This window comes from Scyliorhinus torazame, chromosome 2 (assembly GCF_047496885.1).
Source record: "Scyliorhinus torazame isolate Kashiwa2021f chromosome 2, sScyTor2.1, whole genome shotgun sequence".
NCBI classification, from domain to species: Eukaryota; Metazoa; Chordata; class Chondrichthyes; order Carcharhiniformes; family Scyliorhinidae; genus Scyliorhinus; species Scyliorhinus torazame.
Window position 1 is genome coordinate 167,924,549 of NC_092708.1, and position 16,228 is coordinate 167,940,776.

General features: G+C 43.2%; 1 protein-coding gene across 2 annotated transcripts in view; it reads right to left on the reverse strand.

Annotated features, from left to right (window-relative positions):
• Positions 1-216: 216 nt before the first annotated feature.
• The window catches only part of LOC140393272 (ETS translocation variant 5-like), a 35,853-nt gene continuing 19,841 nt past the window's right edge, over positions 217-16,228 (reverse strand). For both annotated transcript variants that reach the window (XM_072479568.1, XM_072479575.1), the window contains exons 9-13: positions 13,170-13,238; positions 10,429-10,497; positions 7,239-7,408; positions 2,546-2,647; positions 217-2,084 (exon numbers count right to left, since the gene is read on the reverse strand). In XM_072479568.1, the coding sequence (XP_072335669.1) occupies positions 1,863-2,084; positions 2,546-2,647; positions 7,239-7,408; positions 10,429-10,497; positions 13,170-13,238 (632 nt within the window). In that variant the 3' untranslated portion in view covers positions 217-1,862. The remainder of the gene's footprint in view (positions 2,085-2,545; positions 2,648-7,238; positions 7,409-10,428; positions 10,498-13,169; positions 13,239-16,228) is intronic.

The following is a 16,228-nucleotide window of genomic DNA, read 5'->3' on the forward strand; positions in this document are numbered from 1 at the left end:
CCGGGTTCAGCCCCGGGTCACTGTCCGTGTGGAGTTTGCACATTCTCCTCGTGTCTGTGTGGGTTTCACCCCCACAACCCAAAGAGGTGCAGGGTAGGTGGATTGGCCACATTAAATTGCCCCTTAATTGGGGAAAAAAAATAATCTGAAACAGAACGTAAACACCACCCCCTCATCCCAACATTTGACAAAGTACAATCGAGTGCGAGGCAAAAAGAACAAAAAAAAAAACTTTATTGTACACATTAGAGATGAAACATTTATTTGGTGTACAGGTATCCCTTAAATGCACAACACGTTTTGAAAAGTAAAGTTGTGAATTCTCAATGAATGCGTCTAATAGTCATTAAAATGGACTTTTGCAGCACTTGATTTAAAAGTAGAAGCAAAAACAAAATTGAATTGCTAAAATAAAATACAATTGAGATCTGGTGTAAAAATAATTTTGTTTCCAATAATATAAACCCTGGGGACTTCATACATAAAATATAAAGAACTGAAAAGAGTGTGAATATGTTGTAATTATACAATTGCAATGTGTCATTGCAAGATACAATGTGCAGAAACAGTCATACCTATATTTAGTTTTCCAAACATTAAATTGTAAAAGGTGTTCGGTGCAAAGCTTGAAGCAGGCATGTAAAACCTGCAGCAGAATTAACTGTGTTACACAGTAAAGGCCCTAACCCCCTGATTAAAGCTGTAACATTACCACCAAAATATTGGAACTTTATACTCTCGAGTGCAGTGCCATTAACAAAAGGATTTTGCCTTAAATATAAAGACAAAAAAACCAGTACAAATTTAATACACTTTATTGAAATTATTTTGAAAAATACCTGTCGACTGCTTCCCTTTCCTGAACTCCCATCCTCCCCTTCCAAAGATAGTGTTACAAGTATTACCTCATTAGAGCTACTTATGGGAACGACTATACAAATGGTACTGAATAGAACTACCTTCCCTAAAGCGAGATTGAGTTATCAAAGAATTGATTCCAGCCTTTTCTTTTGTAGAAAGATTAAGTAACAAAATAGGAAGGGTGGGGCGGAAGAGAAGGGGAAAAAGTAACTGAATGGCAGTGGTAAACCTGAATAAAGCTCTTCATCCATTTAAGAAAGAATGGAAATAAAATATTTTAAAACTGCTACATATACAAGTGTTGTTTAGAAAAGGAGTCAGGAAAAATAATGGTGCCAGATGTCAAAGAACTTCAGTTTAAAGGGTTAAAACAGTTAAGCTTTTTTAAAAAAAACCACACAAAATAAACAACAAGCTGCACTGTATTGAAGTCTCGGGTAGATAGGATTTTTATCTTTAGCTACTTTAATACAGCACCAGTTTGTATCCAATCCAGGGGGCTGATCTACATGCTATAGTGCATACTGTTTTCTTTTTGAGTCTGATCCATTATACAACTGTGGGATTGTGCAAGTTGAAGCCCTTTAACATCAGAAAGGCAGCTGAAATAACTGTGTTCAATGCAAAGCAGATTGTCATTACAAACGCTACAGTCACACGGTCTATCCAAGCTCTGTGAATGCCACACTGAACAATCACAAATGCCACACCTGAACGCATTTCTGATAATAACACAGCCTAGTAGTTGGGCTTTCCCCCCTACCCCACAACTATCAAAGTGGAGGACTTAGCCATATTAAGTCACACTTGTTAGTGCATCGTCAGTGAGGCACATGGCAGCTTCTTCAGTAGTGTGACACTACTGTACAACTTTTAGGCTCCTGAATGTTCTGAAGAGCAGGATTCTTAACAGCTGAGTGCAACAGTACCACAAAAGATGCTTTTTTTCCCCAGCTGGACAGTGATGCATTCGGTCAGTCACATGGGCTGCTGTGATTAAGTCAATATGCAAAGCCCTCTGGATACTGGAGGTTGTTGCACTGATCCATCTCCAACAAGTAGGCCGCGTTATCATCAAAATGCGTGAGAGGGACAGTGTCCTCCTTGTTAATGTGACAGTCGATTTCAGTTTTCAGGAAGGGGCGTTGATTGTCTGGGAAGGCCATGGAGAAAAGTGCCTCAGGGTCACACACAAACTTGTAGACGTACCTTTCTCCTGCAACCTAGTTAGAGCAGAAAAACCAGTTTACATTTCTCAATCGACTGTAGTATTTCAGACTAAAGAACTGGTTTTAAGTTATAATTATATGTTGAAATAGAAAACAAAATGCAGGGTAAGAGTTAAGACTCAATGCAAGTGTTCAAACGGGTAACCAAAGGGCAGGACACATTAGATGGACATCATTTACATTAACACAACTGCAAATCAATGTGTGAACCCTTGCAATTTCGAAGGATTGACACATCCCAACATTTTATACTTAGAAGACAAAATTCCACTTTAATACATTAAATTATAGTAGGATTAAAATATGTAGAGTTGGATATTTAGGACTGGGCTGCTTGGATAGTAAATGAGCAGATATCACATATGCTACTACTTTAACAAAGGCATTATAGGATGGAAGGTTTTGATACTGTGGGGGTGCTATGAATTTTGAAAAAAATTTGATCTCTTTCTCACCTTTTGCATGATCCCCTTTTCATAGTAATAGCGAAGTGAGCGGCTCAATTTGTCGTAGTTCATCGCAGGCCGGTTTTTCTGGATGCCCCAGCGCCGAGCAACCTGCAGCAGAAGAGGACAAAGAGAGAGAAATGAAATCTGGGTTGATATATTCATAGATATGGAGGCTGCACAAAGGAGCTCTTAAATGGATGCAAAGATAAAATGACCGTAGACTGTGTTTGCATGCTATTGATCTATATCCCATTAGCAGCATTTCAGTATAAATGTAGAATACTGAATTTAGAAATCGATAGAAGGTAATAGAAAGGCCCATAGGTCACCACTGTAACAATATAGTGCATTAGCTGCTTGCTAATGGGGCAGCTGATGTGGCAAACATGATTTTAATGACATTTTTGAATATGTTTCGTCCTTATTGCAAGTGCATCTTTAAAACAAAACACAGCTACCAAGCTTCTCCCAAGGGCTCCAAAAATTTAACACAAAATACTGGAAATTGCAAATATTAATTTGTAGTACTTGGTGGAACAGAGACAAAAGAATATAATGTTCATTCAATGAGAAGTAAATGTTCTCTACATCCAAGGTGGCTGGTGCATGTCTACAAGTCTTCCTAAAATTAGCTTGCTAATGTTGCAACATAGACATCCATCCTTCAAATCCCATGGAGATCTCAAAGTGATCAAATGAACAAGGTACCATACATGAGTCATAAATGAATTGAACGGGCAGCACGGTGGCCCAGTGGGTTAGCCCTGTTGCCTCACGGAGCCAAGGTCCCAGGTTCGATCCCGGCTCTGGGTCGCTGTCAGTGTGGAGTTTGCACATTCTTCCCGTGTTTGCGTGGGTTTCGCCCCCACAACCAAAAAGATGTGCGGGGTAGGTGGATTAGCCATGCTAAATTGCCCCTTAATTGGACAAAATGAATTGGGTACTCTAAATTTAAAAATAAATAAATAAATGAATTGAACAACCAAGGTTACTCCCAATAGGCACCCAACAAAGATCCTTATAATTAAGGCTGGAAAAAATGGTTTGCACTTTGAAAACGCTGTATTGTAATGTTCACCAGTCATTCAAATCAAGAGGAAACTTTTGATTCAAATCAAACTTCATTCAGTTGATCAGTAATTAAAAATCTTCAATTTTATGCATCTGCCACAAGCAGACTTCTCAATTCTGCAAAGCCGCTGCGATTTCAGCTACAATCCATTAAAACATGCAACTCAAATATGCATAACCTCACATCAAACGCACTGCCCAAATTCACTTAATTCTCATAGTTGCCATAGTAGCATAATCCAGTTCTTGAGGTAGAGTATTTCTACCTTGCTATTCCAACCATAACAAAGGCCACTTTTACAGGTCACGTCCTCCTCTTACTTTCCTAAACGTTCTTGCTGATGTAGCAAGTCCCAGTGCACTGACATAACATACTAATGTTGGATTTTGCAGTGTTCATTTTAAAAACATTTAGAGTACCCAATTCTTTTTTCCCCAATTAAGGGGCAATTTCACGTAGCGAATTCACCTACCCTGCACACATTTGGGTTATGGGTGAGACCCATGCAGACACGGGGAGAATGCGGAAGCTCCACACGGACAGTGACCTGGGGCCAGGATCGAACCTGGGTCCTCAGCGCCGTGAGGCAGCAGTGCTAACCACTGCGCCACCGTGCCGCCCCACAGTGTTCATTTTTTCCATAGGGAAATACACTATCTAAAGTGTTAAGCAAAGAAATGGAACGTGGGCATGCAAAGTTTTTAGAGTACCCAATTCATTTTTTACAATTAAGTGCCAATTTAGCGTGGTCAATCCACCTACCCTGCACATCTTTGGGTTGTGGGGGCAAAGCCCACGCAAACATGGGACCTCGGTGCCGTGAGGCAGCAATGCTAACCACTGTGCCGCCCCTTAGGCAATGCAAAGTTAACACAACCAACTTTAAAAAAAAAAAAAATTTAGAGTACCCAATTATATATTTTTTTCCAATTAAGGGGCAATCTAGCATGGCCAATCCATCTAACATGCACATCTTTGGGTTGTGGGAGAGAAACCCACGCAGACATGGGGAGAATGTGCAAACTCCACACGGACAGTGACCCAGGGCCGGGATTCAAACCTGGGTCCTCAGCATCGCAGTCCCAGTACTAACCACTAACACAATCAACTTTGATGAATAGCAAACATTTGTGCAATTTCCATACATCAGTCTTTGTTGGGAAGCAAGGTTTAGATCCCCATGTCTCCATGAATCAGGACAGCCTCAGTTATGACCTGCAAGACTGGAGGGTCTTTCTGCGACTGGCTGAGTAGTAAATTATTCCTCAGAAGCATCAAGATCTGACAGTAGCAACATGGAGATATGCACAGTTAATTGGGAAAACTACATTATTTTTTGCTGAAATCTGTCTCCTACTCATTGGGCACAAAGAAACAGCTTTGACACCGTGGCCCAAATCTTCATCCAATAGCATTCATGTAAAAAGCAGGTTTGGTGCATGACAGTCTGCTGTTGTATTTGGAGTTCCTTTTCCAAACAGATTTGATATGAATCTATGCTCTAGAATAGATTTGTAGCAGTCTATGTTAAACAGGGCGATCCTGCCTACCTCCAAGTTTCACTCCGATCTGGATCTGTTTTCTGGCAGCACCAGCTTTCAGTAATTCCATCCTGTGCACAGCTGTCTATACAAGTCTGAAAAATACTGTGCGGTTTCAACTACAACCTTCCCTGGACCCAGTGGGAGCCTGTATCTGGCTCATCCCTCATCTGCTTTTCAGTTATCTCAGCAAACCCTAGGCAGCCCGTGTATCTGTACCCTTGGGCTGTACAATACTCTTCAGAGCAAATATTTTCTGAATGGGGCAAGATCACACTGGCATTTCTTCTTTATAAATAATTTGTGGAGAACATAATCTTTTTGGACTGAGTAGCTGTGGGATACTAGCAAATTAAGATGCCTTCATCTCATCCCACACACATACACAATTTTAAAACACAGACATTAGCTCCAGGCAAGCAAAAGATGTAAGAGGTTATTGGAGACATAGCTACACATTTTGACTGCTCCTTTTAAATGAAGGCTTGTGACCACACCCTAGCAGTACAGATGAATGGCTGTATTAAAACCCTGGGGCACAGCGGAAATCCTAATACACAAAAACAAGAAAATGGCCCGGTCTCTATGGAAATGGGGCTTCAGTTAATACTTTTCAAACTTGTTTGAACTCCAGGAATAAACTCGGTGTTCCAGACCACCACTGAACCAGAGTCCCAGCTATTATGTACCATTTCTAGGTAAATCCGAAATAAATGTGGGACAATTGCAGTTTATCTTCCTGCAACACCACAATGGTAAGTTAAATCTGATGCAAGGTTATAAAGCACACATTGTTGTTTTTTAAAAAAAGGTTCTGTTCCTTCAATGGTTACTTTGTCTTGTAACATTCAGCAGTACGCTATACCATGATAAAGCCACTAAATTATTAGTAACAGAAAAAAAATTCAGTTCACCTTATTCAAATAACTGCAGAACTGAACAAAGGCAAAGTTCATTAAGTCATTCTAATTTCCATTTAAAAAAATATAGATCTGACTTAGTTCTTTCACCCTTTGCTTTGTCATAATATCTCTTCAATAGGAAATCTAACAACATTCTGTCGGGTGATCGGTTTATGCAGGTTTTCACTGATGGAAGTCGGTTGGGGGGCGGGGGGGGGGGGGGGGAAGACCACAACTACCTGCTTTTGGCCTAGGCAACTGAAGGCATAGCCATGTGGAGGGATGAAAACCAGGGGCGAGATTCTCCGACCCCCTGCCGGGTCGGAGAATCGCCGGGGGCTGGCTTGAATCCCGACCCCGCCGGTTGCCGAAGTCTCCGGCACCGGATATTCGGCGGGGGCGGGAATCGCGGCACGCCGGGCCCCCCCCCCGCTCAATTCTCCGGCCCGGATGGGCCGAAGTCCCGCCGCTAAAATGCCTGTCCCGCCGGCATAGATTAAACCACCTACCTTACCGGCGGGACAAGGCAGCGCGGGCGGGCTCCGGGGTCCTTGGGGGGACGCGGGGCGATCTGGCCCCGGGGGTGCCCCCACGGTGGCCTGGCCCGCGATCAGGGCCCACCGATCCGCGGGCGGGCCTGTGCAGTGGGGGCACTCTTTCCCTTCCGCCACGGGCTCCACCATGGCGGAGGCAGAAGAGACTCCCTCCAATGCGCATGCGCGGGAATGCCGTCAGCGGCCGATGACGCTCCCGCGCATGCGCCGCCCGGAGATGTCATTTCTGCGCCAGCTGGCGGGGCACCAAAGGCCTTTCCCGCCAGCTGGCGGGGCGGAAATTCATCCGGCGCCGACCTAGCCCCTCAAGGTTGGGGCTCGGCCCCCAAAGATGCGGAGGATTCCGCACCTTTGGGGCGGCGCGATGCCCGTCTGCCAGCTGGCGGGGCGGAAATTCATCCGGCGCCGACCTAGCCCCTCAAGGTTGGGGCTCGGCCCCCAAAGATGCGGAGGATTCCGCACCTTTGGGGCGGCGCGATGCCCGTCTGATTTGCGCCATTTTGGGCGCCAGTCGGTGGACATCGTGCCGTTTCCGGAGAATTTCGCCCCAGATGTGCAACAGACCAGACTTGGAAGATCACAAAGATCAATTCAAATAAATATGAAGAAAGGTCCTAATGTAGCACCTACCTCTTCGGGTTCAATCAACTTGAACTCCATGCCTCGGCCTGTCCATGCGATAAAATGGGAATTTGATGGATCATCCAAGAGGGTTACCAGGAATTGCCACAGCTGTAAAGAACCACGACGCTGGTATGGCAGATTTTCCCTGTATACAGGTGATTCCTGCTTGACTTTATCTATTAAAAAAGATTAAGTCAAGAATGAAAAGCTGGCTTCATTTTCCTTACCAACTGCTTTCCATCTCAACAAACACCAATTTTCAGAGAATTAAACCCCACACTACTTAAACCAGAAAAGCATATTGCTGAGTGTTCCTCTGCTCGACAGTGGAGACATGACAAGTTTTGTATGTTTTATATTGACGTGAAGAATTAATGCAGAGGCTCCCCCACCCCCCCAAAATCGCCAGTTCCTTCAGGAACCAACAAAAATTCCATTGATGAGCGGGAGTGACTTGAACAAACATGAGGGGGGAAAAAGGCTTGCATTGGACATTATTGGCTCACGCTCTCACTCAGCAGCTGGCACAGATTAGGCAATAGTGAATACTTCAATTTTATCCCTTTCAAGAAAAACACTCAAGACACACACCAACCTTGTTCCTCAATCACCATAAAGGATCATAATAAAAGGTCCCGATTCTTCAATCAAATATTTTGTTTAAATGGAAAATTAGTGTTTGAATCATTATATATCAATCCTGTTGGCCCGAAAGTGAATCATCAAACCAACTGACTCACCCCATTCTGATGATCTCATCCTTGGAAACAGTTCCAAGTCTTAGCAATGAATATTTTAAAATTCAAAAAGCATCTTCATTATTAACAATAGACTTCTGTTTGGAATAGGTTATTGCCTCAACCCCATCTGAATATTTCCCTTCTAGAAAAATCATGCTTTTATTGGAGTATATGATCCTCACTGATAACAGGCCTTACATAATAGCCATTTTTTCAGGTCTTAAAACTAGGAAAAAAGCCTGCAGTCTGGTGGCGGTTTGGTGAGGCAGGAGTGCTCCCAATCCAATTCTTACGATATAATTACATGTGCACTTTCCAGTAAGGGTCAGTTTGGTGACAAGAAGCATGAAGAGTAAGGTAGACTACGAAAGTAAACTTGCTCAGAACATAAAAGCAGATAGTAAAAGCTTCTACAAATATACAAGACAAAAAAGAGTGGCAAAGGTAAATTTAATAATAGGAGACGGGGAAATGGCTGAGGAGCTGAACAGGTTTTTTGGGTCAGTCTTCACAGTGGAAGACACAAATAACATGCCAGTGACTGATGGAAATAAAGATATGATAGGCGAGGACCTTGAGATGATTGTAATCACTAAGGAGGCAGTATTGGGCAAGCTAATGGGGCTAAAGGTAGACAAGTCTCCTGGCCCTGATGGGATGCATCCCAGAGAGTGTTAAAAGAGATGGCTAAGGAAATTGTAAACGCACTAGTGATAATTTATCAAAATTCACTAGACTCTGGGGTGGTCCCAGAGGATTGGAAAGTAGCAAACGTGACACCACTGTTTAAAAAAGGAGGTCGGCAGAAAGCGGGTAATTATAGGCCGGTAAGCTTAACTTCGGTTGTAGGGAAAATGCTGGAATCTATCATTAAGGAGGAAATAGCGGGGCACCTGGAGGGAAATTGTCCCATTGGGCAGACGCAGCATGGGTTCATAAAGGGTAGGTCGTGTCTGACTAATTTTGTAGAATTGTTTGAGGACGTTACCAGTGCAGTAGATAACGGGGAGCCAATGGATGTGGTATATCTGGATTTCCAGAAAGCTTTTGACAAGGTGCCACACAAAAGGTTGCTGCATAAACTAAAGATGCATGGTATTGAGGGTAAAGTGGTAGCATGGGTAGAGGATTGGTTAACTAACAGAAAGCAGAGAGTGGGGATAAATGGGTGTTTCTCTGGTTGGCAACCTGTAACTAGTGGGGTCCCTCAAGGATCAGTGTTGGGCCCGCAGTCGTTCACAATTTACATAGATGATTTGGAGTTGGGGACCAAGTGCAATGTGGCAAAGTTTGCAGACGACACTAAGATGAGTGGTAAAGCAAAAAGTGCAGAGGATACCGGAAGTCTGCAGAAGGATTTGGATAGGTTAGGTGAATGGGCTAGGGTCTGGCAGATGGAATTCAATGTTGCCAAGTGTGAGGCTATCCATTTTGGGAGGAACAACAGCAGAATGGATTATTATTTAAACGGTAAGATGTTAAAACATGCTGCTGTGCAGAGGGACCTGGGTGTGCTGGTGCACGAGTCGCAAAAAGTTGGTGTGCAGGTGCAACAGGTGATTAAGAAGGCTAATCGAATTTTGTCTTTCATTGCTAGAGGGATGGAGTTCAAGACTAGGGAGGTTATGCTGCAATTGTATAAGGTGTTGGTGAGGCCATATCTGGAGTAGTGTGTTCAGTTTTGGTCTCCTTACCTGAGAAAGGACATATTGGCACTGGAGGGAGTGCAGAGGAGATTCACTAGGTTGATCCCAGAGTTGAGCGGATTAGATTATGACGAGAGGTTGAGTAGACTGGGACTGTACTCATTGGAGTTTAGAAGGATGCGGGGCGGATCTTATTGAAACATATAAAATTATGAAGGGAATAGATAGGATAGATGCGGGCAGGTTGTTTCCACTGGTCGGGGAAAGCAGAACTAGGGGGCATAGCCTCAAAATAAGGGGAAGAAGATTTAGGACCAAGTTTAGGAGGAACTTCTTCACCCAAAGGGTTGTGAATCTCTGGAATTCCTTGCCCAGTGAAGCAGTTGAGGCTCCTTCTTTAAACGTTTTTAAGAAAAAGATAGATACCTTTCTAAAGAATAAAGGGATTCGGGGATATGGTGTACGGGCCGGAGAGTGGAGCTGAGTCCACAAAGATCAGCCATGATCTCATTGAATGGCGGAGCAGACACGAGGGGCCAAATGGCCTACTCCTGTTCCTAGTTCTTATGTTCTTATGACATGGCTGATAACATTTAACCACAAATGGGTGGCATGGTGGCGCAGTGGTTAGCACTGCTGCCTACGGCACTGAAGACCCGGGTTCAATCCCGGCCCTGGGTCACTGTCAGCGTGGCGTTTGCACATTCTCCCCGTGACTGCGTGGATTTCACCCCCACGACCACTGAACCAGAATTCTATTTGGAACCAAAGTTAAACAGCATTACAATAGTAAGCAAGCCCATTACTTACGATCAATCCTATCTGGTACCACACATGTATCATCATAGTACAGTCGTGGATCCTTCTCATAAGGGAAACCTGAGAAAAGGTTAAAAACGGGACATTTTCAATTAGCAACAGACTTCCATTGCCAACATATTTCTCAGTCAGAAGGCACTTTTAAGTAAAATATGAGCTTGCTTTTCAAAACAATTCTCAATGTGACACTGACACAATACAAAGCCAATAATTCTGTGTGTGCTACAGAGATAAGACTTCTTGAATTACAGACAACTATAGGTTATATATCAGCCCTGGAGCATTTGATGAGTTTGCAGAATGGGCAACGGGTGGTAAATGCAGTGCGATGTAGAAGAGTACAAAATGCTAGATTTTGTCAAAGGACTTACAAGTGGCAAGGTGGAGGAACAAAAAAGATCTGGAAGCACAGATATAGAGATTTTTTGTTTCCTATGCTAGTGCTGCAGGTAGAAAAGGCCATTAAAAGGCAACTTTCTTGTGGGTTTTGCGCTTGGGGTAATTTGACTTTCTGCTACTCTGGAACATGAGTGCTAGTAAACTGATCGCCATTTTAAAACTCCGCTGATCCAAGTTCCATTATCTGAGTGAACAACTCGCACCAGCTCCGAGATTACGATCGAACAGGCCTACTGTTGTGCTGCAGCCTTGAATAAATCTTCAATGGTGCTTAGCATTCTAAATTGGAGTCTAAAGATAAATCCTAGCGAAATGGCTACATTTTGTAACCTTCACTTTTGTAACCAAAGGCGATCCCAAACCTCAGTTTCCAAATGGAAGAATTTCATTGATTAGCTATTTGCCTTCTGACAAGATGGGGATGGAAGTTAAAAAAAAAGAAAGCAATCAATCGGGGGGGGGTAGTGATTTCAATTGAAAAATAAAGTAATTTTTAAAAAGTACATTTTCTGATCTTAAAATTTAGAGTGTGCTTATATACGCCAGAAAAGCTGGTTGTTTGTAGTAGGACAACACCGGATTAAGAAAAGACACTTATCAAGTTGCAGCATCTGCATTTTGGGGTTGAGATTTTGAGTAACCTAGTTTTTTCCTAATTACATTACCATGCAATGCTTCTTCTGAAGCTTTGAGGTACAATTTCAGCTGAAGCATTAACCACCAGCGCGTAAGAAACTTATAAAAAGCAACACGAACAAGCAACTAAAATCCACAGCTGCCAGAGACCCCAGTAGGTGAGAATGGTAATGGTTCCGTTAAACCCTCAAAAGAGTTCCAAAATAGATTACACCTGCACTTTTCAATCAGCTATGTAGATATCGTAGAAAATTAAATAGAACATTGTCATGCTTGATAGTGAATGTCTGAATCCATCGTTCACTCATTATTTGACTTCTTTGTTAAAAGATAAATTGCCATAATATTTAAACACCATCGCAGAGGAACATGTCAAATTTAGGGTTGGCAATTGCCTGCGAGCTGCTGTTGCGCTGCTTTGAGAAGTGTGCAAAAATGTCGTGAACAAGGGTTTCCACTGCACACCCAGCAGAGTGGGAATAGTGACACGGAAATGACCGGCTTGTGCACAAATGTGCAATTATCGACTTCAGTTCTGGAGTGCGGAACCTTTTCAAAAAAATAGTTGCTCAAATGTAACAGATCTACAGCACAGAAAAGGCCTTTTAGCCCATTGAGTCTGCATCGGTCAAAATCAACCACCTACTTAATCCCACTTGGCCCATAGCCTTGTATGCCTCGGCATCACGAGTGCATGTCTAAATACTTAAATGTTATGAGGTCTCTGCTTCCATCACCCTCTCAGGCAATGAGTTCCAGTCTCCCACCACTGTCTGCGTGAATAAGTTCTTCCTCAATCCCCTCTAAACCTCCGACCCCTTACCGTAAATTATGCCCCTTGGTCAATGATCCCTCCACCAAGGGGAAACGTTTCTACCCATTTACTCTATCTAGGCTCCTTATAATTTTGTACATCTCGTGTACCCTTCAGTCACTTCTGCTCCAAGGAAAACAACCCCAGTCTATCCAAACGCTCTTCACAGCTAAAACTCTCCAGCCCAGGCAACATCCCGGTAAATCTCCTCTGCATCTTTTCCAGTGCTAGCACATCCTTCCTATAATGTGCATTCCAGAACTGCACACAATACTCTAGCTATGGCATAACCAATGTTTTATACAGTTCCAGCATAGTCCCCCTGCTCTTAAAACTCTAAGCCTCAGCTAATGATGATAAGAATACCATATGCCTTCTTAACCACGGTATCCACCTGCCCAGCTACCTTAAGGGATCGATGTACATGCATATTAAGATCCCTCTGCTCCTTGGTGCTTCCCAGAGTCCTGCCGTTCATCCATTGTCTTGTTTGTCCTGCCCAAGTGCATTACCTCACACTTGCATCTCGTCTCCTCTGAAGGAATCATTGCTTGCTGAAATAGTTCTATAAATGCAGGCAGTCAAGCCAGCCCCTGGTCCAAATGGCCATTCTCCATGCCAAAACCTCAGTGCCTTTCCTCAAGAAGAATATATTATAATCCAATTATCTGCTGGGTTCATGTTGTATCTAAACCAATAGTCTTAATAATCTGCTGCCTGTAGCTGCCTTACGCAAAATACTGACTTTGAAATTCTGCTGCGTACCTTAACATTAAAATCAGACTATTGTAGGACACAGCACTCCAGAGTTATCAGAATAGCTGTGGCTGGATAGGATTCCATGCTCAAAATAAACAATGAAAAACAAAATGGTGTGACTTACCTTCCGAGTTGTTGGGACTCGTGTAATAGCTTCCTCCCGAAATGTAAGAGGATTGGCAATTAGGCACTTCTGTACAAAAAGATTTAGAGAGAGAAAAGAAGGAATTAAACAGGTGGGACTAGAACATTTACTGTAACAGTTTATTTAAGCAAGTGAAAACAATATGGGAATTGCAACCCACTGAAACATCTCAGGAACATCTCTGGGCAACTCAGGAAGCAAAGCAAGACAAACAGGTGTGCATTAATAATTCACACACCAAGACAAGTGAAAATGTAAGCCTTAAAACAAGCTGTCGCCACTTCTAACATGAAAGCATCATCAAGTGCCTGGTGTCTTTACAGGAAGAGAATGCAATTTTAAAATAAAACCCATGGTTAAGCGCTGAAATTGTGCGTGTCTGTCCCTGGTTATTGCCTTGCTTAACTGGAAATAGATGGGAAAATTGGACGCTGCAGTTTCTGATCCACGATCCTAAGGCTATTGTTACTTGCTTCTTCAACAATAAAACCGTCAAATTGTAAGTTTCTGCACCGGGGGCAAAGAATATTGGGGCCTTACTGCAGACAGACACCGACTAAATAAATTTACTAAAAAAATAAGACTCACATTGTGTCTAGAGCACAGAGAGAAGTTATTCAGTAACATCTACATTGATGTTCCACACAAGTCTCCTCCCACCCTTGATTAAAGACTCCATTTGCACCACATAAGAGTTCTTCATTAATATTTAAGTGTTAAAATCTGACCACTAAATAGGGCATTGTTCAATCGAAATAAAATGTATGCAACTTCACTTTGTGCAAAGCTTTTGAGGCAGTTTTACACTCAAAGGTGTTGATGAAACAGGTATGTGGTACTCTGTGCTGTCAACATTCTGCAATAGAAAGAACCGGACCGCCAGAGAACTACATTTTCTCTGGTCTTTGAACTACATCCGCAGAGTTGGGTTTAGGTTGCCAGGTTATTTGGATCAGGGACATCAAACCAACTAGAGTAAATTGGACTGAGGGAGAGCAATCACCGGGTCTTGGACTCTCACCTTCCTCCACCCTCCGAGGCCTAGCAAGAATATAGAAGCCACTCTACTACACTTCTAATCTACTCCCAATACTCTGAATTTGGGATGCACTGAGGTCTTGTTTAAAGTTCTCCAGTGATCAATTCAAAATTACATTTGTCAAGTGTGGGATGCGTAGGTCTTCTGGACACAGTCAAAACCTGACCTAGGACAGTATGGGGAGGAAGGAGGAAGGTAGGAACAGAGAGCAGGAGGGACAGTTGCAAGACCTGAGCATTTTGTTATATTGCCCTCCTGGTGGGGAGAATCCTAGAATTCCTACAGTGCAGAACGAGGCCATTTGACCCATCGAAAGAGCACCCCTACCTAGGCCCACTCCCCCGGTCTATCCCCATAATCTCAGCTAACCGTCGGACCCTAAGGGAAAATTTAGCACGGCCAATCCACCTAACCCGCACATCTTTGGACTGTGGGAGGAAACCAGAGGACCCAGAGGAAACCCACGCAGACACTGGGAGTACATGCAAACTCCAGTCACCCAAGGCTAGAATTGAACCCGGGTCCCTGCCGCTGTGAGGCAGCAGTGGTAACCACTGTGCCAACGTCAATAATAGCTGCTTGTTGTGAATCCACATGTTAATCTGTTCACAGTAAGGATAGGATAAAATTCTTCCTTTACACTTCATTTGAGAAGAACATTGTGATACGCTTGTTGAAACTCAGCGTTGATCTGGAGGCCGTTTGAGCGATCTGAAAGATTCTTCCTCGTGTGTCTATCATATTCAGGTACACCGAGTGGTCACGGAACACAAGAAAAATGGTACTGAAGATTGGGGACAAGGGGAAATTCAACCTTCACAAAGAGGACAGGTTTAATTACAAATGAAGGCTTTGCATTTGGTTGAAAAAGAAAACAAAATAGGACACTAGGATAAAGTCAATGTTTTCCTCAACATGATGGGGCAAGACACATTTGCAATGGATTCTAACTCAACATTGACTGCGAAATCCCAGTATTATGGATTATTCAGAAATAAATGAGTCTCAGGACTCTATTATGACTTGACTAAGAATGAGATTCTGCTGTGTTGCATTTCATGAAGGAAGAAGTTGTCACGTTAGATTGTTGCAGATTGGGGCCGCACAGTGGCTAGCACTGCTGCCTACGGCACGGAGTTCAATCCTGGCCAGAAATCACTGTCCATGTGGAGTGTGCACATTCTCCCCATGTCTGTGTGGGTTTCACCTCCACAACCCAAAGATTTGCAAGTTAGGTGGATTGGCCACACTAAATTGTCCCTTAATTGGAAAAAGAAATTAATTGGGTACTCTAAATTTAAAAAAATAATTGTTGTAATTACATTCTTGAATTAAAGAAAACTCTCTGTTCACTGTGGGTATGGCCCAAATTTAGAAAAGCAACCTTTGAGACATGTTTGTACGAGGCCTAAAGAACAATAAAATCCAGGCCAAGCTTTTGAACAAAGGTAATGAGCTGATGTGGAAAGAGGTCTTCAATGAAGCCACAGCCATGGAATGACAGAAAGAACTAACTCCAAATTGCAAGGGAGGGAGTTCTTATCTGGACCTGGTCAGGCAGATTCACCAGGTTTCAATGGGATCCAGGTCACCGCAGCCAAATTCACAGTCTCCAAGTCAGAAATTTAGATACTACGGTTGCAGTGGTAAGCATTTCCAGTCAAAGATGTTATGCAGGGGGCAGCACGGTGGCGCAGTGGGTTAGCCCTGTTGCCTCATGGCTCCGAGGTCCCAGGTTCGATCCCGGCTCTGGGTCACTGTCCGTGTGGAGTTTGCACATTCTCCCCGTGTTTGCGTGGGTTTAGCCCCCACAACCCAAAGATGTACAGGCTAGGTGGATTGGCCATGCTAAATTGCCTCTTAATTGGAAAAAGTGAATTAGGTATCTAAATTTATTTTTTAAATGATGTTATGCAGAAGTCGAGGAAACAGCTCATGGTCAAGCACCAGGTCAAGATTGTGGTAGGTCTAAAGCTACTTCAGGAACCTTAAAATCCTC